Below are 26519 nucleotides of genomic sequence, written 5' to 3' on the forward strand. Positions count from 1 at the left end.
AAAACATGCAAACATTCTATTAAAAAAGCGAATGATAATAAGGATAATGCTTATATTGGGGAAGTCGTGTCTCTGCTCTGATCTGTATGATAAGCATCCTTTTTTTCTCTTAAAAAAAAAGATCATAACAATACTGCCCTGGAAAATATGTGCTGGTTCCAATATTTCCGACTGCCTGGAAGGCAACAAGAGAGCTTGCCCCTGACTGGCGCTGATGTCATTGTCCTCTCCTGCATCATTACTCCTAACCTAGGATGTCAGCGCAAATGTAACTGTAAATGTTTGAATCAGCATTAAGCAAAATGTCAAATCTGGTTGGATAGTGAGATCTACTGCAGAGTGGTGCAGATTTGGTGCAATATTGATTTTTCACAACAAGACTTTATAGGGTTATGCTGAAACTAATGGGTTCATTAATAGTTAAGAGACAATCAATTAAAGCTTGATAAATTATAGAACAAGTCACTAATGAGGAAAATATTCTCGAATGGTTTAAATTGTTTGACACAGACATAATCATCCATTGCCCGAATGATCTATTCTCTAAAAAGCTGCTGGTGTTTCTGCTAAACACATGTTCATGTAAGAAACCTCAGTGTGATTCAACATCAACAATTATGTTGCCATATAACAGCATCAAGAAGGAATATGAATACAAAAATAAAATAATGTTTGTTCTTTTGAAGAGACCCAAAATAACCAACTTCTGTGCCCCTCAGTTCTGTGCTATATTTAACATGTCCATTGCTATTTCTGGTGTTTTTCATCTCCTCTGTGTAAAAGCTCGGAGTGACAGTTCAGAGACGGCAGCAAACAGACGGAGGTCAATAGGGGCACGCTGCACAGCTTCAAACGCACCACTGCCATCATCCCCTTAAATAAAGAGCTGTGTTGTCCCAACAGATTGACATTTAGTTTATTTATAAAAACTCAAATAGTGTAGACTTGGCTCAGTGAATTTCAAAATGCAGTGTGTAGGAATAGATACAAAAAGAGTACAATAGTCAACCACATTTCTATACCGGAAGATCAAGATAACGACATTCTCTACATTTGAGTATTTCTGAGGAAAAAAAAGATGTAAAAAAAGAATAAATAAATAAATTACTCCTGCAGATAACACAACCTGATAAGGGAGAGGGAGAGTCACGGCTTCCCAAAGGACTGAGCCCTAAGGACAGTGAAGTGACCCGAAGAAAAGCACAAGTACAGCAGTCTCTCAGGACATCTTTACAACGCAAAAAGTTCAAAAAAGGCACCACACAATAAACGTTACGAGGAGATTTGTTTGCCACACATTTTGTGATGCTGTAACCAATGAACTTTAAGGCGGGCGTCATGTGCAAAAAAACATTTTGAATATGTGTCACCCATGATGCTCATGTGTCCTCTCCAGTGAAGTGTGCTTTGATTCTTTCCTTTACTGATGACTTCTTAAAAAAAAAAAAAAAATTTGAATTGTGAACTATTTAAAGAATGATTGCATTTTCACTATGTTGCTGGCATATTCCAGGCTTCCGGGTGTGGCAAGCGTGGTGGTGGGGGCAGGGGAAGAGGAGGCCTCGCTGTGGATTTAGTTCCTGTGGCTTTTACGTCCCTCTCCCTCCTTGAGGAAGGTCCATATGAGGGTGTTCACAATGTCGGGCTGGTCCTGCTGCAGCCAGTGGCTGGCTCCTGAAATTATGTTGAGACGGAAGTGATTCCGGATGTACAAGCGGCAGGCCTCGGCCATTTCCTGCTCCAAGAAGGCGTCCCGCTCGCCCCACAGCAGCAGCACAGGAGACCTGACATGATTCTGGCTCAGGGGGAGGGAGCTGAGGAGAGAAAAAGGGGGGACAAGACCCAAAGGTTATTTCATGATAGATTTTAAAAGGGAAAATTACATCTTAAAAACAGGGGGGAAAAAAGCATAAGCAGTTATGGAGAGTCAATATCTACAATTTAGGAAGACACTTTGACACAGGGTCGTGGGATGGTTCATGCTGGCTCGCTGTACATACTTACTGGGACACTTGAATTAAACAGGGCCATAGTTCATAAGATTAGCAATGAGTCTAGAAACACTTGCAGAGCTTGAATGAGCTTGAATTGAAGCTCTTGCCCAATCTCCCCTACAGTCATGAAGCTGAAGTTACTGTACACAATGTACATCCCTCCTCACAACTCTGGACTGGATAAGTGGAGCTACGTAAAAACGCATGGATGGATGTTGCCATGTGTTCATGTATTTGTGTCTCTGGTGATTAGATTCAGAATACTTTGCTTTGCGGGGAGACTAATTGGGCATGGGTCATTGAGATCTCCTTTATATAAGCACACAACAGCTATTCCGAGATATCCCATTGCTCGAGAAGGGAGCAGATGGCGCGCTCGGCCATGCATGTGCAGTTCACATTCAGTTGTCAGAAATATATGCGCTCATATATATTTATTTCTTTGATCCTCTGTGTGGTATATCACTCTGAGTCAGACAGCCAGCCTCACGAGTACAAATGACAGCGAGTGCGAGTGTAAGTAAATGTAAATGTCCGGCCTTGTGCTCTGACGGCAGCAAAGCTTTGAACGGCAGAGCCCTTTGTGAGTGAAGTGTTCCCCACCTGAAGACGTTCCTGTAATAGTTGAGGGCTCCGGTCAGAGCCCCCGGCTGTGAGAGTGCATACAGGTAGGCCTCCAAGTCCTCTGCTGTAAGCCACCGGCCTTTTCTTCCGATCCCTGTGTTGCGGCTGGTGAACAGGGCCTTCAGAGCCTAAAGGCAGGGTAAAAGCACCGGGTGAATTCATGTGACTGGTTCCATTTGACCAGGAAAGCATTAACAGCCAAGTCAGTAAAGATACTCTGCTACTCGGACCTATACATTGTCATTACATGCGGTGCTTTTACTTCTGAAAACTCCAAACACAGGCATAAATGAACATTATCCAATAGTGCACTTCATAAGTAATATATATCTAAACTGTGTCGTCACTCTGACAATGGGATGAAGTTTGAAAAAGGCGAAACGAATCTTAAATCAATGCAAATCTTTTAGATTGTGTTTGTAAACAATCAAGATGTAATGTGTTTATTGCAGCCCCTCCCTTGCCCCCTTCACTGCTTCAGGTCATTATGCTAAGCTAAACTTCATGCTAAGCTAAGCTCAACATAAAAGAGATGTGATAGTGGTATCAATTTAACCTCATCATGCCATGTAGTGGTATCCTCCAACTCTTAGTATAACAGCAAGTAGTCATGTCCAAAATGTCAAAAACTACAAAATAAAAAAGATAAACTTTGCATTTTCTAAAAAACAAACGGTTTGGCAAACCAGCACTGTCCACAAGTTACATGCACTGTGCCCCTTTATTCCACATTCTCAACAGGACTGCCTTATTAAAACACACACACACACACACACACACACACACACACACACACACACACACACACACACAACCTTGAAATCGTTGATGGAGAGCATGAACTCTGGGAAACGGGGCAGCTGGAAGAAGAAGAAGTGACTTGATTTCAGCAGCTGGCTCGGGTGACGCAGAGCGTAATCTGGAAGAGAAGGAGAGAAGTTCAGCTGTTTGTTTGACGGTTAAACTCCAGCCCGGCGCCTCGCCTGCACGCGCTGGCCGCAGGGGTCGCCGACGCGATAGCTCCCAACGACTTTTTCCAGTTTAACCAGCTGTCCCGGCTTCCCATCAGCTGCCTGTAATTAGCCTCTCATCAACTTCCCCTTCAGGCAAGGGAGGATTTGCCAGATGGACGCAAATGTGGAATTGGAGTAATGATACCTAATTAATGATAATAACAATTAAAGCAAAAGCCAAACCCGAGTTTCGCTCATTTTTTTTCCATAACATCAAGATTCTGCTGTCTGGGCGGTCCATTTATTTGCATGTCGTCAAAAATCCTACCTGTATACACAGAAGGATGGGGGCTGTTCAGGACGATGAGCTTCGTCACCATCTCTGGGTAGTGAATGGCAAACAGCCACGCGATGGTCCCACCCCAGTCGTGGCCAACCAGGCAACATCTGTTGTACCCTTGGAAACAAACGGACGTGAGACAGAGCAACTGTTATTGCAGCAGAAGGGCATTAAGGCACGCCAGGGCCTGGAAATCAATACTGTTCTCACTTCTTTATGGCCGGCTTCCTCCCTCAGAGGACATTTACAACCATCAAATGAATGTCTTTCATGACATACAGCCAAATGCAGATCAAGGTCAGGGCATCAGTCTGACGGATTCTGATCACATTATTGTTCCAATGTCTGCAAACTAATCCTCTTACCTTTTGCTGGTGTCATTTACAGCCAGTGGTATGAATCACACCAGCACGTGCTCTTTAAAAAAAGGATCGTCGTACAAGCCAAGTCCGGGAGCCATTTTTGGAAACGGCCATTGCGGCGAGGAAAAGGGTAACGCTACTTGCCATGCACGGTTAAAGGCCAAGTCTCTGATTGTGTGGACCATGTGGGCTTCGACAGCATGGTGGACAAATTGGCCCCGAAGTCCAATCACAGATCAGTCCAGCAGTTGTTACGCGATCAATGCGAGTCTCCCACTTCCACTCTAAAGACCATTGAGTGAATGATTGGCAACAATATGCATTACTAAGTGCTTATCTCCTGGAAGCACTGTTGAGAAATCAGCTATAGACAACAAGAACAATAGGAAGAGCTACAAAACATTAACAATAGACCTCTCTCAAAAGCACTTTCTCAGAGTGTAAATATTAAATCAGAAATGTCTTGCTTGAGAATATTTACAGGTCATTGTGGTTCTTCTGGGACAGACCTTCACTGAGTTAAACATTGTGAAACACAGACTGTTGTGGAATTATTTAAAGCTGCACAACCAAATGTTTTTATAACAACGAAGGACTTTGTGTAATGAACTGAACGGCATGGCTTGTAGTGATGAACCTATAAAGAAGCATTACCTGTCTAAGCAGTTCCACTCGGCTTTATAGAGCATTTTAGCGCCTTTCAGCTCATTTTGGAAGGGGTTTTAGAAACAATATCAATTCCGTTTACAGTTGCGACAGCCGGTCACCTGAACATCTGACTAAAATTTTCCAGATAGACACAAACTTCGAATATCTGCTTACGTTGCTGCATGTCAAAAACAAAACTGTTTGCATGCCCTCTTACAAGCCACCAGACTCCTTTGACAGAAACAGTGTTTTTTACCTCGCAGAAGATTTACAAAAAAACGCTGAATCAATCGTGTAATAAACTGATCGATGGAGGCAGCGGTAGACCTGTAAAATGACAATTTTTTGTAAAGGGAGTCTGGTGGCTCAGAAGAGAGCATCGATAGATATAACAGCTCTGGTTCCCTGATGGAAAGGGTTGTCTAGCAGAGAGGTAAAACAGTGAAAATATTCTAAATATAGTGAACACTTTAAACTGATATTGATTTTTTGTAGGTTTCTTTTAGGGGTCTAAAATACGCTTTTTGCTGCAGCTATAATTTGGTGAGGATAGTGGGAATGGGTAGCAAAGTCAAGACCATCAGAGTTATTTCAGTTTTCTTGGAATCAGCACTAACACTCGTAGCTGAACTGTGCCACGCTGGAACATGAGGTGACAGGTGTGAAGGAGGAAACATTGCTGAGTTAGAGGTCACCGGAGCACCGTCAATGACGTCTCAATACTAAAGGCAGGTTATTTCACACATCCGGTGAGCAGTGCTAAAACTGTGACATGCTGGCCAGTCACCCTAGACAGATAATCACTGTTGGTTGCTGGTGTGCGCAGAAGGCCTCGGGCTCCATCGCTTCCCGTCAGTATGAGCGTGCAGCCGGCGGCTTGCGGGCTCCGTGTCTGCACAATGTGCCACGTTCAGTGTGAATGAGTCACAGGAAGTTTGTCACGCCGCGCAGCTTAAGACTGATAAACAAGTTTATTTTTTGACTCGAGACGCTATCTCCTCGGAGATCGCAGACGCAATGTTTGCCGCATTGTCTTACCTAAGTACTCCACAATGTCCTTGACGTCGGTGACCAGGTTGTCGAAGCGATAACTCTCGGCGGAGAGCGGCAGGTCGGACTCCCCGTAGCCCCGCATGTCGACGGCCACCACGCGAAACTCACTCTTGAACTCGCGCAGCTGGTAGCGCCAGGAGAACCTGCGGGTACACAAACACACGCAGAGATGACTTCTTCATGCGTTTGTTCTTTTGGAATACTTGCTTGTTGAATTGCCGTTGGGAGAGCTTGCTAATAAAAAAGAATTACCAAAAATCAAAACAGCAGAAGTTGCGATATCGTGACTTTTAAACCCCATAAAAGTGGTTCCTACATTCCCAGTCGCAGTGGCGGGCCGTGTGCCTTCACTGCCGTCTGAGTCATAGTCTCATCAGCTGTTTAATGATGACTTTCTAACTGAATTGATCTTGTCTGCTGCAGAAGCTCCTCATCACGACTGAGGAGATCCTCCTCCTCGGCAGAATGCAGAGGCCATGACTGTGATTCTGATGAGACAGTATATAAGACCCCATACTGAACCCTCAGATCTCAGAATATAGATGAGGTTTAAAGCGGAGTAAGCCCCTCGGAACTCCTCCGTCACACGCACACACTCTCTTCTTTCTCATTTTCTGAGTGGGAATTAGCACGGTTTTTTCTCTTCCCATTCAGACAGCGTTATAGGAGTTATAGGAGTCAGCACGGTTCATCATCCCTGTGAAGAGTATATATATTGGGGAAGTGAAGCAGAAAGAAGCTCCCTTAACCCGTTAATGAATCCCTGTCCTGTCGGCAGCTGAGATAGTATGCTAGAGATATGGACGGGCTTATAGCTTTTGACAACCTCTTTGGCCCCGATGCAGAAGCAGCGCTCGGGACCATTTATTTTCATCTTTCTCTCCATTTCATATCAGGAAGAAGGGATCTTGAATGCGTCGGACCTTCTTTTTTTATGAGCACTCCCTCGCTGCCGTGGAAAGTCTGCAGAGATTTAAAGAATTGCTTTATAGCCGAGGAGACGTTTTTCAAGAGAGGTGTCCAAAGTAACAAACGCCAAGCGACTGAACAAACGTGAACCTACAGTCGGGATTGTCCGCTGCTGTGGAGTGGAGTGGAGTTGTTGCTGCAGTTGCTGCAATTGCCCCACGCCCCAATTTCTCTTTGACCTACCAGAACTCTGGGAAGCCGTGCAAGAACAGCATGAGTGGCTTTCCTCTCTCTCCAGCTGCAACATAGTGGAACCTGAGGCCAGACTCCTGGAGGGGAGAAGAAAAAAAAGAGGAAAACACACATCAGAGTATTCACGCACAAACGTATGTATCCACAGGGAAGCGGAAAGCAGTTGTGTAATCAGAAGGAAAACAATAGAAGTACAGGAATATAAAAGGAAAATAACAGACACAGCCTTGCGATGTCGTGCAATCACGCTTATTTTTCCTCGTGACCGGACACATCCATCTAGGCAGCTATGGACATGCGGCCTATCTTGGCACGCATTGGACATCTTATTTGATCCTCTGGCAGCCTTTCTTTATTTCTTACTATTGCTATTTGTCTGCTTATTCTTGTTTTACTTTACCCATGTGCATTTCTCAAAGAAACATGGTTCTCTGAGTCAACTTTCTACAAGTCATCTCTGTTTTAGATGAATCTGCATCATGTCCCATCCCAGCAGAAAGATAAAACCGGCTTTGGTTTAGAGCTAAAGTTATGCACAATATAATTGTAGAGATAAGAATATAACTTAATGCTTCAGCTCGAGCCTATACTGTATTTCTTAGCCTTTTATATATAAACATTTTCTGCTACTTTGCATATTGTACTCATGACTGCATTACATATATCCAACAGCTGCAGTAAAGTATTTCACGTTTGATCAGCTTATCACCCATCATGCACTGTTATTAACAGTGTGTACAGTAATTAAAATGAGCTCATGGATGAGCCACACCATTTAAATGTGTAATATCAACATCTCAATAATCCAATAATACATGTCAACATAACAACAAATGAACAGCGAGCACTTTTGGGTACTTTACATACAATTTACTGATAGTAACAACCATGTACATAGACTCAGGACTGAATTTAAATGTTTTTGTGAGCGTGTGTGTAACAGTCCTTGATGTTTAATCACATAACCGTGAACACATAAAGGTTGTTCTCGGTGCTGGCAGCCCCGCCGCATGTTGGAAACGTGAGGCACAGGAGCTGTTCTTTCAGCACCACCTGAGCGCAGCGTCAACAACAATAACAAAACCCCCCGAAAAAACGTTTAAAAAAATAAACAGGAGTCTGATGATCCGCTCAAAGATCAGGCCTGTTTGTGTCCGCACGACTGCGACACGGCGGGCAAGGTGTTGCAGCATTTTACACGTGAACGTCCAATAGCACGCAAGAGACACACAAACACACAATGGGCTTTCTTCTTCTTCTTCTTCTTTTCGCCCCTTGCAGGTACCGAACACCTTTTAGTATCCAAGTGCACGCGTGCGCGTCTTACCTTGATCCGGACATAACAGTGGGTTCCCAAGGACGTGTCGCTCAGACAAGCCGGGGGAGTTTCACGGATGGCCCACTGGAAGGTGGCCGTCGGCCTCAACACGATGTTCCAGCAAAGTTTGAGCAGGGCCGCGGTGGTGCAGAGCGCGCAGTAGCCGTAGATCAGGGACCAGTAGCCCAGCACTCTGATCTTCAGCGCAAGTCGGAACAGAAATAACAGCAAGTTGTGGAGCACTCTCGCCATCTTTACATTGCCGCAGAGGGAAGAAAAAAAAGAAGAAAGAAAAAAAAAAAAATCAACCTCGGATCAAGTTACCTCTTGATTGGCTCGTCAATCGCTCGTTGTCGGTGTTTTTAAAAGCGCTGCCGTTGTGTCGTTACCAGCGCACACACGCACGACTGGCTGAAGGGAGGATCCCGACACACACGGTTGAATGGGACGGCGGCGAGAACCATCGCGTCAGACTTCACGCTTTACGCGTGACAGCGCGGCGCAGCGGCGCGTTTAGCGGGAGACGCGTTGTTGACGCTACAAGGCGAAGTCCGAAACCGGGCGACGAGCCGCTCGGTGGCGTCTGAGAGGGAGAGAGAGGAAGCCCGCAAAGAACACTAATCACTGCGGAGCACCGGGGCTGCGCGCTCCTGTTGTGGCAACAAAAGACCAGCGTGCACGTGCTGGTCGTTCCCCTGGTAGTCGATGACGTATTTCTCGGGGGTTTCAACCGTGTTCACCGACCTGTTCTGGCACGGTAAGTGGTTGCGAGGCGACCTTAATTAGCAGGTGCTCGTCACGTGACGGGCAGCGCGTTCATATATGAAAGGGTGAGGAGGAGACTCCCCGGGTGAACAGCTGGGGTTAAACCGAATATATATCTATATGGCCCACGCAACATCCACCATTCATTACCCTTTTTCTATTTATTGTATCTTTAGTTATGTAAACAAGGTATTGGTGCTGCTCGGGGTGATTTCAGTAGAACGCTATCGACAAAAGTAGGAAGACAAAGACCTTTCCACTATCTGACCGAAGACTTGTTTTGGAAGTGAAGTATAGCTCTTAATCTCAGAATTGACCATCGCATTAAAACTGAAAAAGAACAATGTTTTTAGCAAGCAGCACGCTATAAACCAGTTAACCACTTTCAGATTAACGTAATCCCTCACGTGACTGCAGATGAAGACCGACGTTCCGTTGTAAACGACCAAATATGGAGCCACAGAGCTGACCAAATAAAGCACAAATGTAGCTGAATTCATTAATAAGCAAAGCATAAACATGAATAATTCAAATAGAGTGTAGTAAAACAGCCTTGTAATTTCATTTGCAGGCTAACAGCAGTCTGATCATATAATTATCAAAATTATATATATATATACACATATATATATACATACACATATATATATATATATACATACACACACATATATATACACATATATATATACACACATATACACATATATATACATATATACATACACACATACATATATGTATGATGAATATATGTATATATATATATACACACACACACACACATATATGTATGATGAATATATGTATATACACACATACATATACACACATGTATACTATACATACTCACACACATATATATGTAGATATAAATACATATATATATTTCATAAAGTGAGCTTCATTACTTCGTGAATATATATTCATGAAGTGATGAAGCTTACTTCGTAGAAATAGCTTTGTTATTTTGAGTAAAAAAAAAGAAAAAGAAATAAATTCTTATTTATTTAGCATATACAAACTGTAACATACAGAACATGTTGATAATCTCCAAAATTAACTTTGGAACAGTCAGAACTGTATGAACAACAAAGTGCAGTGTGTGTAAAGTTAACATGGCATTTTCAAGGCAAATCAGGAACTGAGATTATTTACCTACCAACCTTTCATTTTAAAGTTGTTTTTACTTTTGTGCAATGAAAAAAAGAAAAGAAAAGTAATACGTGCATTGTGCCGTAAACATATAAAATAGGTGTTTTGTCTAAGAATGGTGGTAAGTGTTTACCAAAGGGCATCATGTAGCAGAAGAACGAAACAACACTGCACATTTAAACAAACAAGACAAGGTGGCAACGTTTGAACAGTCAGCTGAAGGAGGACTCATCCACAGGTGGAGAAAAATAACGGAAAAACACGCCTCAAAGAGAATGTCCGGGGAGGAATTCTGACAGTGCGACACCCTGATCATCTCCAACTCAATAGTGCATTAGCGTAGACGCTTACCATCCATTGCAAACCAAACGTTCTATTTTATAGTCTCCAAGACGTACATAAGGTTGATGCTGAAGTTGTCCTTTGTGCCCGAGAAAGAGCCAACAGCTCGAGCTATTCACCGAAATAACGCACACAGCAGTCTTTTAGTCCAGGTTGAGTTCAAATGAAGTCATGATGTCCCGCTGCATAGTCATGTCAATCCCAGACATCTAGAAAAGAGAAAGCACAATCTTTAATCAAGCAGTCAGTAGGTCAAAAAAAGAGAGAAAAGAAGCCATTTCACCGACACCAGAGACCTGTCTCACAAAACTGGATTTCCGCTTAGCGAGGTAACTTCTGGATTAACTCTGAGTTTTCCGTCTCACGAAGCTGGTTCACTTCTTAGCGGGGTCCGTTGCTTCGGTAACTTATGCTGAACGCCTAACCTGCTCCAGAGCAGGTTAAGTTCCCGGATAAGATCTCGGCGGGGATAAAAGACGCCTACTGGCCAATCATTGTCCTGGAAAAAATCACCTGCCCATTTCTACAGAATCCTGTTGAGGAAGGCGCACGGATAGTAAGAGCTGCGCCCCGCAGAGAGCGCGCGTTTCGTGACCGGCAAAATCATCCATCATACATGTAGCCTGAAAGATATTATAATAAACTCACTGACCGCTTTGAACTATGTTCTTGTATTTCGTTTTAACTTGCTCCCATGTTCTTTTAGCTCCACTGGGGTTGCAACTGAAATAAGGTTGAATTGTTAAAACAAGAACATACATTTGAGACAGTGATTTAATATTACAATCCCAGTAATTTACGCATTAACAGAATCAGGTTTTTTTTGCCACGATTCCTTGCGGCTTCTGGCTGCTGCAGCAGTGTTGCTTTATGCTTTTATATTTTCTCTATATTTTTCATACATTCTTAAGATCGTAATTTGCTCCTCCGTTGTAAAATACGTTTCTCTCGGCGGCTTCTCCATGATGCACAATTGGTCCAACGGATTTAACTCCGCCCCTTTTATGTGCACAAGCACGGATCTAGATGAGACACTCCTGGGTTGACTTAAGTTGATAACCGGCTTCGTGAGACCAAAAAGCGAGACTACGGACATCTGGTTAAGTGTAGCTGGATAACTGAGGGAAACCCCGAGAATGTTAACCCAGCTTCGTGAGACAGGCCTCAGAACAACAAAGCAGCACTGGAACACGGATGAGGGGAACTCACGGCCTCTCGCCTGCGCCGTTCTTGCTCCTTTCTGCGGGCTAAATCCCTCTCCCCGTCCACCGGGGACTGTGTGGCGAGAGGCGGCGCTTCTGCGGGAGACTTTTGCTGTTCCGCGTCTTTCGAAGCGCCCACGGCGGTTTTGGCGCCAAGGCTCTCCGGCGAATCGGGATCCTCCTTGATGGGTTGTGGATTGGTTTCTGCTCTACATGGGTCTGGTAAACTAGATGGAGGGAGAATGTCCTCAATCAGAAATATTCACCTTTACATTTAAAAAAAAAAATACATCACCCACCAAGTTTTCACAGAAAAATTAAGAAAAGTCTGACGCAGTCGCTGAATACCTGCACTTTTCAGGAGCCTCCGTCTCTGCACCGCCCTCCATCAGTTTCTCCTTCAGGGCTTTGTCTTGCTCCTCCTTTTTTATTGCCACCTTGCGAAACTTCTGGAAGCTTTCCTTTGACGACTTGATTTTCGTCACAGTGACCGGCTGCCGCATCAGTTTTGCCCAGGACTCTGCATTTTTCAGAACAATGTCCTACACAAGACAAATCAACAGGTTTTCTTTTTGTCCGTTTCAAATGGAGGTGGGAACAGGTGTCTACAGCAGTCCTCTTTGGGGCAAACCCCCCATCAGAATAAGACGATGGCTCAACAATTGTGTCCATCTGCCGCTTGATACTGACAGACGTATACTGCATCCTTATTGGGGCAGAACCAGTTCAGGAAAAACACTGTCAGAAAAAAAGCATTCCTGACAATGAAAATTTACATCGGAGCAACGACAGCAAATGCTTTGGCACTTGAAGTTTGAGGAAAAGTACCACTAAACCTTTTTCTTTCGTCTTTGTTGCCACTCAAACACTGGAAACAGCTATCAACACGGTGTTTAAACGCTCTGAGCAATACATCTTTTTTGTAGCCTCCATGTTGGTTCCACATTACGACTTATAGCTCATGGGATCTTCTGAAGAGCATTTGAATGCGCCACAAGATGTTAACACTTGTTTGGAATAGGATACAATGCTGACCTTTTTGGGAATTGGGGTTTTTCCCTCTCCGGCAAAGTTACTTGCTGTGTTGGTGTAAAGCACATTGGTCAGCTGTCTGCCAGGGAAATCCTCAGGGTATCTGGAATCTGGCACAATCCATTTAAAAATAAGTGTTCTGCTGAAGGATTAGTTACAAAAAGAAAAGAAAAGTGTGATCTCAGAGTAACGGCCTTCTGGTGACTTACTGGACCTGCTCTCGTCTTTGGACTGCAGGGGGCTGTCTCTCAGAGGAGACAGCACCGGGCCCTGCTGGATAGGAAAGATATGGTTAAAGATTTTAAATCTTTAGGGAACATTTCAGATTATTAAAGACCGAACAAACAGAAACATTACAATTATCATAAAAATGATCCATGATATACAAACTGTGAAGAAGACTTAGTATAGGGTGGTACTATTATAGGTCCTGTTGCTTTTTAAATAAATGTTTTTACTTTGTTCTGAATACAATAAAAATATAATTTTGTGTTTTTAGAAATAACAAAATGTTACAGACTAAATACTGATACACAACTTAACACAAGTAGTGACACTGCAAAATGATTTGTAGACACAGTGATATTAATATAACCAGTTAAATAAGGAGCAACATGTTTGGTTCCGCCAATTTAAGATTATTTACTCAATGTTGTTGTTTTTTGCTCTGTACGTACAGCCAGGGCAGGGCTCTGTAGATGCAGCTTGGTCTGGCGTATGATAAAGTGTTGCTTTTTGGGTTAAATTACACTGTAAATCATACAATAGGTCAGCAGTAAAGCAGAAAGGACACATAGAACCTTTAACAGTAGATTAACCGACTTGTATGATCTCATCGATACACACACACACACACAGGTCGATACACAGGTCGTTGCCGTTCGGAACAAGATTTATCACAAGAAGTGTGCGTCACAAGATTTATTTTCCTTGGAATTACCTCAAATCTGGTGGCATTCCAGTCCAGCAAAACATCCGGAGAAGCCATGGGGGATAAAAGGGCAGACAGATCTGTCAAACAGCAAAGGGCAGATATTGATATTCAACACATGGGAACCAGGCGATAGGCAAGGAATGGCTGTGCCTTCGTACGACTTAGAGCAAGAGCTGGTGTAAAGTTAATGAGATGGAGCCAGTAACCGACTGGACCTTAACTCTTCTGCTCAGACCGGTTTGAAGCGGAACAGGGATAAAGCTGAATTAATACCCCAAAAACATTAAAAAATACCAATATATGAGTGTAAATTGTTAATAGTAAAAAACTATTTAAAAACGGCCTTAACGGTTTCCACTTTAACACCAGTAGGAGAAACAATTAAACCGATATCACATTAAAGCATTTCTGAAGGGAAATATAATATACACTGAATAGAAACATCTTGTTAATTGCAATAAGTGCATCTTTTTTGTGTGTGACAAATCTTTATTCCCTCTTAGTGACATGAAGGAGTAATGCAAGCAGTACCTGGGGGAGATATAGTCAGCTCATCACAGGTCAGGTCTACGTTGCGGTGCGTTGGGTAGCATTTGGTTTCTGTCACCAAAGACTGCGAAGCAGGAGAGGGCTGGCAAGTCGCCTCCGATATCCACTTGCCAGAGGCACTGAGTATCCCTTTTGACTTAAGGAGAAATTACATTTCTTACTTTTCCTGCTGACCAGTGAGGCACTCTCGCCGTGAAAATCTTGATTAAAGCAAGCAAATGCTGAGTTTACCTTCACCTTCACCTTCTGGCAAAAGTCTTTACTTTTTGTCTTCTTTGGTTTTGGCACTGAAAGGCATGTAGTCAGAATATTTCATCAGTAATGTGGATGGATATAACATGACAATTACCTGACAGGACCATTGTCAAAATAAAGTCCACATGCTTTTTAATGATTAGTTTATACAAACAAAAAAAATATTTCCAAACTAAATAAATAGGTAAACAGGTAGCTACTTACTGTTTATCAGGATTTACACTTGACCATTTGTATACGTTTTTTATGAAAAAGTGTTTGTCTAGAAATTCCCTGAATTTGTGTAGCGGTTGTGTAGCGTTTAAGATCAGCCATTATTTGAGTTTAAAGTGTGTTTATTTGAAAACATCAAATGATTTGTTTGCCGTGCTATTGGACATAACCTTTAGCTAAGCTAACTGGGTTCCATTATAAACAAAAAATAATCAGAAAACGTTAGTTATAGACTATGTTTTAGAAAACGTGTTTTCATAGGCATACTGTTCTATAGGCGATTGTGTATCATTATAATAATTCCTTCCAAAAACGCGCATCTCTTGCTTGTCAATGTAGATGTCAATTTAAGAAACATCCATTTGAAAAACTCGAAATAGAACGCTGGGTTTCTTCTGACGACATGTTTTAGTGTAGAGTGTCAGACTGGCGTTTTCCTTGCCTTGCCTACTCCAATGGGCTTTAATTATCAGTGCCACTGATAACGCAAAGCAGGCACACATTAATGTCCGCTACAAGAAAATGGGGCAGCTCACCTGATTCAGAATCACTGCTATCGGACGTGCCAGAATTACTACTGCTGCTGCTGCTGCTGCTGCTGCTGCTGCTGCAGCTGCTGCTGGTGCCAGAGCTGGATGAAGAGCTGCTGCTGGTGCTGCTGCTGCTTTCACTAAGGTCAGGAGCTGCTATGATATTAGCTGTTAATGGAAAAAAAGGTCATTTTTATTTTACACTCGATATGGAAGCGTAACTGTGGCAATTATATTGGTAATTACATTCAGATCTTACCAAATGGCTTTGTTTTCTTAATCAAGTGCTGTTCTTTGTGCTGCTCTTTGCTGGCAACCTGTGATGTCCCAGCGTCCATCGGTTTGCCTGTTGGCAAACCTCCTGTGGGCTTCACTGGCTTGTTTTCTGCAGGACAGTAGAGATAATCACCCTCCGATATGAGCTCCTTCCAAAGCATGTTGTTTACATTTTTTTGCTGCAGGAGTGCCACGCTGAATGCTGCCCGATATTGCAGTTTCCTGGTTGCTTAGAGTTACGAGATTTTCAACTTTAGATAAAACGCTGCATTCGTAACTGTCACCCAGCCGTCCAATAACAGTGGAGGAGGGGTGGGTGTTTACTTCTGCCGATATTCCGCATCCCAACAACGAGACGCTGCCAAAGCAGCTGAAAAAAACCCACTGCGCATCCAAAGCGCTCTCAAGCACCGCCAGCTGGGCATTTTCAAACAGGAAAAAATAAATACTGCACCGCAGTTGTGGTGTGTGGCGTCTGTGGCGAGGTTCCGCTTTGAGCTGTACTTACTGCGAATGTCCTTGTTGCACTTCCTCAGACATGCTGCAACGAACTTCTGCAGTGCTCTCAGTGTGGAGGGCTTGAGCGCCTCAAAGTCCACCTCGATCTCCTCCAGAGTGGAATCTCGCAGGCAGGACTCCCGGGCATGAATGATTGCCACCAACTTGCCCAGTTTGTCACCGGGCAGCTTGTCGATGTCCAATTTTAACTGTTTTTTCTCCTGGTAAGTGACCGATAATGATGCGACGTCATCCTTACATGTTGAAGTCACGCCATGAATATTGTGTCTTTTGCCATGCCTAGACATTAATATAGAAACACCTAATGTTAGCCTTTGCACATGTGGAATACTTTGTTCCACAATAATATAAACCATATTTGAACTTACAAAGTAGAGCTCTTGCGGTTGGCCAATTTTTCTACAACAGACTTGTATTTTGAGGACTTGTGCTTTAGTCGAGCAATATCCTTTTCTTTGGCTCTTTTTTCCTTTTTCAACTTGTCTTTCTTCTTGGGTTTAATCAGAGGCTCTTGGGTAAGTCTCTTCAGCTCATCGTGGACAGATTTCAACTGAAAAGCCAGCCATCAATCGGTCAAATGCACTGAAAAGAATAACTTTTCAAAAGCCAATTGCACGGTTACAGGCATGAATGTATAGCAACCTGCTCCTCCAGGTTGGCCAGCTGCATGGTCACCTCCTCGGAGGAACTCTCTGCCTCTGAGGAGCTTTCACTTTCAGAGCTTGAACTCTGACCTCTGTCTTTTTTTCCATGGTCAACTCGCTGGAGAGGTATGGCACAACTCCCTTCCTGAGAGACCTTCAGATATCGGGCCTCAAAAACTTCCTGTTGATTCAAACGAATGTTATTGTAGAGGTGACAGAAATAATAGTATTGATATCAATGTGTCGACATAGGATGGCTTCCATATACAATCCATATTCAATTTTGCACAGTGTTCCCTACAAATAAACCTTTACCACTCATAGCATGAATAGACAGGCAAAAAAAAAAATCCTGCTCATAAACGCAATGGATTATGAAGTTTTTGAGCACGAGTAGCTTTACTTCCCATTCTGTTGATAATGCTAGTTTATTTGAATTTGTTATGTTTTTAACTGAAATTCTTTGCTGGTGGGTCTCCATTATGGTAGCATTGTATGTGGGCATGTGATGTACGGTGGGAAACATTCAAAATACAATCTATACCTGCAGTTTCCGTGCCATGTTGACCACCTCGTGCGTTGGTGGGTTGTATTTGTAACAGTTGGAGAACATCAATCGGACATCAGCAGCAAACTCGTTTGCGCTTCCATACTCTCGTTGATCCATTTTTCTCTGAGGAATACACACACACATATATACACATACATACATACATATATATATAGACACACACATATATACATACATACTCATACTGAATAGAAGTGTTGTAATGTGTGTCGTAATCATCCTACCCTCATGGTGCTCAGGTCCATAGGCTGCTTGATGATTTCATGGTAGTCATGCAAGCCAAAAGTGACCGCGTCAACAGGGCTGTAAAAGGGCCAACCATATGCATAGTGTCTCTTCGAGAGCATCTCCTTCAGGATGTCATTACAGCACCGGAGCTGCTCAGACAGTCTGATCTTCTTGCTCTCAAAGGCAGGCAAGTCTTTCTTTGGAGGTTTGATGGGCCTTCCACTGCCTCTCCTGGAAAGTAACGTGCAAGGTGCTGAATGATCCTCAGCAAGGGATACGTCACCACCGGTGATGATCGTAGGGTTGGAGGTCATGATATCCGCTTTCCTCTTAAAACCTTTTTTAATCTGGACATTCAGAGATGGAAAAAAGAAGAGAGGGTGTTTTTCCCCTTAGAGACAGTTGATTGTATAAAGTCAGTTTGTTTACAAACCAATAAATGACTCACTGTTGCATCAATCTCTGAGAGCTGGGCGGGTGGGATGTATTGACTCATATCAGGTGGAATAACCATCACAGTCTGCTGGAGAACAACTTCTGACACAAGGGATCTCTGCTTTATAGCGCCTGCATGTCAAGAGGTAGAGTGAATACATTCACAGGAATTAGTATCAGCTATTTTTAGAATATGAAATGACCCATAGGGTTTGTTTTAACAGATGCTGGCAGCCTCCGTCACACACGCACACACAATGTGCAAGACACCTGCATTCGTCTTTTTCCCTTTCACTGGTTCCTTTGTAGTGATTGCTCTAATGTCACACTCGTCCTTGGGCATTGTGGACAATTTCTGCAAAAAAAGCTTCTCCAGAGTCTGTGCCATAAAAACAATGTCATCTCCAGGCTGTGGAAAGAAAATGCACAATGCATTTATTATAATGAAATAAAAGGCTCATTGAAGCATGCATTCTTATGCCACTCTCGCTTAAACAACAGATGTAATCTTTAGCACTGCAAAAGAAAAAAAAGAAGTAATTCTGGGCAGGTGAGTATACATTTGCTCATCTGCATTACAGTTAGGGATTAGTGAACGTTAGTTCACAGACCTAATTTTACATTACACAACTTCCTCACAGCTAATATTGATTGCATTTCTATTAATGGACGGTTTGTGTGAACATGTTGGTGGGCTAGACATCGCCATTATCAATATTCTCTTACCCGATTGTACACATAGCAGTTGGTGAACATGGTATTGAAGTCTTGTATACACGGAAGTGCTTGCCAGTAGTATTTGTTCTGAAGACGCTTCTTAATAGTTGTTAGGTCCATAGGCTTTGTTACGATTGTATAATAATCCTGAAAGACAACAAATACGCTGGCATGAATACACAGATCTTTCCTTTCCAGATTGCAGCCGAATGGAACCTATCCACCAAGACCTACTTTTGGTTCAAAACACCTAAAATACAATTGTTCAACAGAGTATGACAGATCTCAACAACACATTTTAAAGATGGGTTGTGATGCTGCAATAAGCATCTTATTACTTACTGGGAGACGCAGTGCCACTGCATCAACTGGCTGGCGAAAGGGCCACGAAAAGTTATGCCTCCATAAAGCTTTGAACACCACCTTCTCCAGGTACTGGAGCTGGTTGGTTACACGTCCAGGACTCTTGGGATTTACAACCTCTGGTGGCGGGGGGTTCCCGCCAACAGTGGGGCGGACTTTCACATCAGTCATTGTGTTGTCCAAAGGCCATTAAGGAGGAAACAGTCAGTCGTATGCTTTGCTGCAACTTAGCGTTCCATCACACTTTATCCTAAACAAGGAGTGAAGAGTTGTTTCCAGTGGGTAAATCAAAATGTACATTTGGGATTACAGTTTGTAAAGAAAACAGAAAAAGTTATTAATTTAATCACAGTCACTGCATAATACAACATCAGTGCTGAAACTTAATTTGCCTTAAATCTGACATCCCTGGTGCCTACGTTACCCACAAAGCAACTTGACTGCTGACAGTTCATTACTACATGTGGATATGTTCTTTAAAGTAGCAGCTAATGTTGCCTTGGGGATATTGTTTGCCATGATATTGTTATCCATGATAACAAGCATTGTTTGTGGATTATTAAATATGTGAAAAATAGTATCTGATACCATGCATATTTACTGTTGTTCTGAGTAAAAAAAAAAAAACTCAAAAAACAATGCCCAGCTGATTTTTTAATTATCACCGTACTATTGTAAAAGTCATGTTGCAGTTTACACCCACATCTGTCTAAAAAGTCATCACTTCATCATTTTATCCTATAGTACATCAATTATTTTCTATACACAAATTTAAATGATTAAATGACTCAGAAAATGTCATTATGAAAGCCTCAACTGAGCCAACAGAGTATTACAAGGTATTCTTCTTGTTTCAGGAAATATTGGAAAAAGTGTGTTTTTAACCACAAGTGACTTTTTTAACTGTGATGATTAAACCTGCGTCCTCGTATTGTATTGTATATATTGTTGTTGTATTTGTTGCTATATGGACTCATGAGTCTGAAATAAAAAAGGAAAATATAATGTGAAATTGTCCTAATTAGCATATGAATTATCGCTGAAGGCATTGCGGAGATTTCCACGAAAATGGGATCGGTGTGAGGTCAAAGTGAGCTTGATCTGCCAAATCCAAATCAGTTCATCTTTTAGTCCAAGTGGGCACTTTTGAGCCAGATTTGAAGAAAGTGTTTTTGAGAATTCTGGCTTCTGGCCACAGCATGCATAGAAATACAAACGTGTAATTGTGACCCATTTTTAGGTAGGAAAGTCAAACAGTTGTTGGTTTTGGTCTTTAAAGATAGGGTTTGTTGATAATTTCACACAAAACTATGAAATAGTCGTGAATATATTTTACATTCCTCCAGCTACAATCCCAAAATAGTCATTTTGTTTCATTTGATGTTAAACTAATTTAGCAGCACAGGATTTCAGTTGGGTACACCTTAAAGAAACATCTCTCATAATACGTAATAACTCTGATTCTAATCCAGTTTAACATCAGACAAGAGTGAGGATCAACAAGCTTCCAGTTCAAAGAGAAAAATAAGTCACTCATTACCACCTCTCAGGCTTGCGATGGTGAGATAATGACTTATTGATTTAAATATGCTTAATATTGCTCGGATATTAAAAAGTCACTGTTTGATCGTGGCATAAAAAAGGCACACAAAAAAACAGGTAAATTACATCCGTGCACTTAAAAACTCCCTGATAAACTAATGAAATCATAGAAAGACACCAACAGTATAACAGTATATTTGAATTGCCAGTAGGTAGCAACACTCACACAAGAGCACAGTGGACGCTCAGGAGCATCTTTCCTGCTCAACATGTGTAACACCTCCACCTAGAGCATATCTCCGAAAGTGTAGCTTAGCAAACAATAACCAATGATAGAACCATGTTTCAAACAATTATGAGACAGAGTTCCATAAACAAACTGTGCCATGTAATTAAGTAAAAAATATGGTTCAAGTGTATTTCTGCTTTCTGGAAACTGAAGATGTATTGAAAATAGGAGGTTAAAAAAAATTATACATCTTGTTGTCTGCACTTTCAAAACACACCTAAAATATTAACAACGTTAAGGTTCCAAATAACTGAGCAGGTCCAAAAAAGAAAAGGAAAAAAGAGGGCCTGTAAAACAAATAGATTTGTATTGAAGACTGAAATCCAGTCTTCCTACTTACAAAATTATGGTTCTTAATCTGCAAGTTTAACACATTGTCTTGTCAAACATAGTTTTGCTTTAACACCCAAACCAAATAAGTTTACATTGCAAGTTCTGTTTCTTATTTTCATTTTATTCTTTAAAAATAAAAAAAGACAAATGAAGACAATACTTTTTATACATGAATAATTTTCAGTGAAGTTCAGCGCATCATAGTTCTGTCCTTTTGTTGGGAGCATGTGACCCACACTTCGGCGATTAAATGACGAGTTCCTCAGTGTCACACATCTTGCTGTCACAATGATCTGCTAATGAGTTTGTCATTAACTTGCGAGATCGGGAGTCAAATTCTACTTGATGTTCACAATTATTTCACACAAAACATTCTGAAAGAATATCAATTAATCTAATAAAGTACTCCTACTGAATAATTATAATATAATCAGTTTAGTTCAAATTGCCATGCATTTACTGGTTATTATAATACTGTTTAACATTGTTAATTACTCACTGTCCAGAATTCAAAAGCAACATAATGAAACTTGGTAAATAGAAATTAAATCATGATGTGTGCCGCAAGGTCATGTCTTGCGGCACATATGATGGCATCTACAAAATATATGTAGTAGTGGTCAGCTTCGGCAGACTCTGGACTATGTAAAATAGCGATTAGTAGACAAAGGAAACTATGACAACACTTTGCTATGAAAAAAAAGAAGCATCAGGGATATTGTAGTAAATGTAGAAAGTGTGTGACTTCATCACAGATATATACTCAAAGCAAAAAGGGCAATGTAAACAATCCAGTGAAGATTTAAATCATGCACAATCACAATGCTCTTATGTTGTTTGTTGCTTAACTGTTTGCATTCAGACATCAAAACTACCCACAGCTGGAAAACATGTGTCCTGCATTTTAATACAAACCTAATACTTTGGAATGACATTGAAATTACCAACCAGGACGTGCAAACGTCCATCAAATGGTCTCTCAAAACGTTTCCTTCTTCCCATGGACCCCTCACAATAATTACCATTACTGCAGTTTAGATAATTACAATAATTACCATTACTCCAGTGTAGCATTCAGGGCTGCCCTGAATACATGAGTCAACCCACGAGTGCCAAACCATACGATACTGAACCAATACTCCGTACTCCCTCGAACCTAAAGCAGAGCCGCATGCTGTGCTGTTGACAGTGCGATGGCCAACACGTGAAGCCTCCACCACGCCCACCGGTTATTTTAGCAACATGGGTTAGCAGACTGACTCCCACATAGCCGACAGCCCGTTAACGCAAACTAGAGGGCATTGCGTTTTTTAACGGTTGGTTTAAAAATAAAAATAAAAGATTTCATGAAAAGACGCATTCCATTTCGTTTGACTAGTTCTATATAAAAGACGGAATGTTGACCCGCGCAGTCACGTCAGTTATTGAGCTAACGTTAAGTTATGTGATAACCAGCTAACGTTAAATGCTAACGTTGCCAGGCGACTTTGACCACATTAGCTTGCGTGCTACCTACCGCCAACTGACAGTCGGAACTGAAATAACCATAATATAATACGTTATTTTGGCAACAGCCAAGTGTTTCACATTTGCACCAGCTGTTTGAGTTTGTTGAATCCACGTCAATAAAAGGCAGGCACGAATCACTTTACACCAGCATTTAACCTAGCATAGCTAACCAGCGTTAGCTCATCTTCATTTAACGTTAGCAAGCTAGCTGTTGGGTTCACCTTACGGGCTCGTTGCCAACTTATGACGGCGTTGGCAAATGTTTTGCACTGCAGTTTGTCAACACCAGCAACCACAACGAGAGTTTGGGTTTGGAAAACATGTCATTTCGTGAACAATAATGTTGTCGTGCTAGCATTACCTGACGAGATACCATGGGCTCTTGCGTTCAACTCTTCAGTTGCAGACGTCTCTACGGCAACTGCCTCTCATTTATACCCCTGTGCTCGCGGCGCTAGAACTGATTGGTCAAAACACTAACTGCACGTGTTACGCGTTGCTTTTCTGCAGGAAAAGGCGCCTGGAACATTTAGTTTCTTGCAACAACAAAAAAAAGCAACCGACTGTGTTTCCTGCAAATGTGTAACCACCCGTTTTGTTTTTCCTTTTCTTTCTTTTAAGCGTTAAATAAACATTTTTGTTAAGTTCTTCCAAAGAAATTGGCAACTCGATGGCATGGATGGATCCTGGAGGATTATCGATTGTTACGAATACTGACTGATCGGTGCAGAATCACCGACCCTCCAGTAAATAATGTCACTCGTGTGGGTGCCTCCGCGTGCGGGCGGACAGCGGAGGGAGAATGTGTGAGTCGGCAGGAGCGGAAGACTGGATGTGGGCGGAGTGGTGGCTTCACGTACTGACACAGAAGCGGAAAAATCAGTTTCACTGAAAACATTGAAGTTACCGGCCCCTATCTACCTGGAAAGTCACTACAATACTTGTGTGACTGCGAAATGTTAGAACGAACATGACCGGATATGTAAAATCACACATGTTTGAGGAATACAGTTTTGTATTATTGCATATAGAGTTCACAGTATTTCAATGAATTGGGGTGACACTTTCCCAGGGTAACCGGAATGAGGCATGCGATTCCTTCTTGTGAGCTGGAAATACGGGTGAAATCCTGCTTTTTGCTCCTGATGGAACACAAATGACTTTGTAAAGATTGGGGAAACCAGCTAATACAAAATACAACATTGATGAGCACAACTACTCCAATGCATTCTGCAACACAGGTCATTTTGATCATAATTTAATATTAGATTTATTTTTAACCTCATAAATTCAATGTGAACACATAATTTCACCACATTAAGGCGTACACTGTCGATAAACAAACACATTGAAGAATAAAAAAATTACTTTAAAGCTCGGTGAATGTTGGGAAAAACAAAAACAAAATAAATCAAAGAGGCTTGCGAAACACCCAATATTTTTTGCTCATAAATGAAAAGACTTTAGATAAGATCATTATGAGCATTTACACCGTTTGTCCACAAGATGGAGCCATGGGCAAACCATTTTAGGATTTTAAGTTTTCTGCAAAAGATGTTTGAATAGCAGAAGCCTTGTAACATTGTTGTGGTTTGTGTTTCTGAGACCAAAAAGTAGTTAACTGAGAGACATTTTATTGTGATGTGATACAATGTTATTTCACTCCTAAAAACAAACACACAAGAGGTTGTGCGTTACACCGCTGTGGGGCAATTGTAAAACATTCTTACTATTTCCTTCATAGCTCACAGACTACATGAAATACAGTCTCTCCTTCTCCATGCACCTTGGAAATTGGCTAGGTGACCCTTCCTCCTTTGAGTCCACAGCACAGTAAATACAAGACAGCAGCAGAAAGTGAAAGGCATTGCTGGTAAGTCATTGTCAGATTTCCTAAATGGGTTTTGAATCGGACCGTAAATACTGACACAGTGTCTGTTCCCCTGACAATGACAGGAAACTTGTTCAGAAGGGAGGAGGTCATACAGGAAAGGGCTCTGCCCCCTGATGTTTCAAATGTGAGGAGTAACAACAGCTATTTGTTTTTGAATGAATGCATATAAACTCCTCACACCAAGTGAGGGAACAAGCAACGTTCAACCCAGTACAATTTACTCAAGTACAAGTATATGTTTCTTTTTAAAATACTGTAATTATCTTGGTCTGCACTCTCCTTAGGAGGGGCTACAGAATCCACATAGTTGTGTTTACTGAATGATTACATGGTATGTTGGTTGTCCGCGATGAATATCACATTACTCAGTTTATATAGTTTATTATCACCTATACTCTAAAGACATACAGTGCACATTGAAGGCACGTGGAAGTCTAAACACGTGAGTACATTCCACTCCCTTTGTTCAGCACAAGCATACTGAGCTGCCGACAGAGATAGTCTACAAACTATTTCATAATTTCAATAGCAAAACTGGAATAGACATGGGGCAGCATGAATCTGTTATTAGCTGGCTTTATATCTAAGTGTATTCTTAATGTGCCCCATATTTTTGTTTGTTTTTGGTATAAAAAAAAAATGTGGGAGAAGCGTTTGGAGTGGCCTAGTATATGATAGCATCTGGTTTGGTTTCTAAATGAATTAAAAAGACAGTCGGCACTTGAATAGAATCCAGGTGGGTTTCTGCTTTTATTCAGGCCGTAAAACTTAAAAGAGAAAGAAGAGCATGCTGTGCAGCCATGGAAATCATCTCATCTTTCTCGCTACCGATAGGTATCTTCAATCAAAGTGAGAACAGAAATGTTCTGAGTCCTGGTGTGGTACCAAGAGACAGCTGGAGTAGAGTTGTAACACTTATTTAACCCTCTCTCTGTGGCTGGGATGTGATTGAGCGGGCAGCAAATCCCTCTTGGCTCTGGAACCTCCATAACTCCCTGTAGCTGAAGTCAGCGGCACTCCGATCACAACTTCTGCCCAAATCAAATACAATCAGAGTGTCCCAGAGACGATGCTGGAGGGTGAGACAAAGGAGAGAGAATTCTCACAGTTATCCGAAATGTTTTTTTGGTCTATTGTTACGTTCCTTCTGCCTGTGTGTTGTAGCTTGCACTTTCTACTGTTTTATCACTCTGTGAAGCACTTGAGACTGTGCTCTAACCCTGTATTAAAACGTTTGATTATGTACTGACTGTAATGTTTTCTTTATTGGGAAATAACATTTGGTTTTAAATGCATTTCTTTGCTCCTGTAATGAATGTCTCATGCTTCCGTTTGTTCAATTTTGACTGAGCAGAAAAGAATTTCAGCATTTTAACCATAATCCTAGTTCGAGCACCTCTATACTTTCCATGATGCTGCCAATAGAGTCGGCGGTTGAATGCATCGTGGTTGATGTGGTGATTATTTGATCTGCTGCGTGTATACTCCTGCAGTCGATATACACAACTACACAATGCCAGTAATGTGAACCACATCGTTAGAATACAACACTTATATATAAATCAATATTCTGTCTTCATTAGCTGTGATACAATCCATCTAAACTCTGACCTCATGTGTTATTACACGGCCCCTCGACGTACAGCTCAACCACTGTCACACCAGCAGGAAGTGTGTGTTGACGTGTCCCCTCTGCACCTGTTTTACAGCGGTTGGCAGTTGCACGCCTCTGATTGGCTAGCACCCCTTGCCTTCTTTGCATAATTTGT

At 41.8% G+C, this 26519-nt stretch overlaps 2 protein-coding genes across 3 annotated transcripts; both read right to left on the reverse strand.

Annotated features, from left to right (window-relative positions):
* Window positions 1-33: 33 nt before the first annotated feature.
* Window positions 34-9094, reverse strand: ephx4 (epoxide hydrolase 4). Its single transcript, XM_068590069.1, has 7 exons — window positions 8463-9094; window positions 7127-7212; window positions 5960-6117; window positions 3900-4028; window positions 3434-3537; window positions 2598-2746; window positions 34-1814 (listed from the first exon to the last, which is right to left on the reverse strand). Exons 1-7 carry the CDS (start codon window positions 8703-8705, stop codon window positions 1574-1576), a joined length of 1110 nt encoding a protein of 369 aa, XP_068446170.1. The 5' UTR covers window positions 8706-9094; the 3' UTR covers window positions 34-1573.
* Window positions 9095-10207: 1113 nt separating this feature from the next.
* brdt (bromodomain, testis-specific) lies at window positions 10208-23541 on the reverse strand. 2 transcript variants are annotated; one of them, XM_068589627.1, is made up of 20 exons: window positions 23218-23541; window positions 19163-19433; window positions 18830-18967; window positions 18374-18512; window positions 18117-18235; window positions 17665-18015; window positions 17414-17542; window positions 16868-17050; window positions 16594-16775; window positions 16215-16504; window positions 15690-15815; window positions 15437-15598; window positions 14664-14719; window positions 14415-14568; window positions 13890-13960; window positions 13159-13219; window positions 12953-13059; window positions 12266-12459; window positions 11925-12144; window positions 10208-10924 (listed from the first exon to the last, which is right to left on the reverse strand). In XM_068589627.1, exons 2-20 carry the CDS (start codon window positions 19352-19354, stop codon window positions 10859-10861), a joined length of 2940 nt encoding a protein of 979 aa, XP_068445728.1. In that variant the 5' UTR covers window positions 19355-19433; window positions 23218-23541; the 3' UTR covers window positions 10208-10858. The 2 variants fall into 2 exon arrangements, with proteins under 2 accessions (XP_068445728.1, XP_068445727.1); XM_068589626.1 differs by having other exon boundaries at window positions 13159-13222; window positions 23218-23540.
* Between the last annotated feature and the right edge of the window lie 2978 nt (window positions 23542-26519).

Source organism: Clinocottus analis, unplaced genomic scaffold (assembly GCF_023055335.1).
Source record: "Clinocottus analis isolate CAN_PGR_092001 unplaced genomic scaffold, fCliAna1.0.p SCAF_23, whole genome shotgun sequence".
Lineage (NCBI taxonomy): Eukaryota > Metazoa > Chordata > Actinopteri > Perciformes > Cottidae > Clinocottus > Clinocottus analis.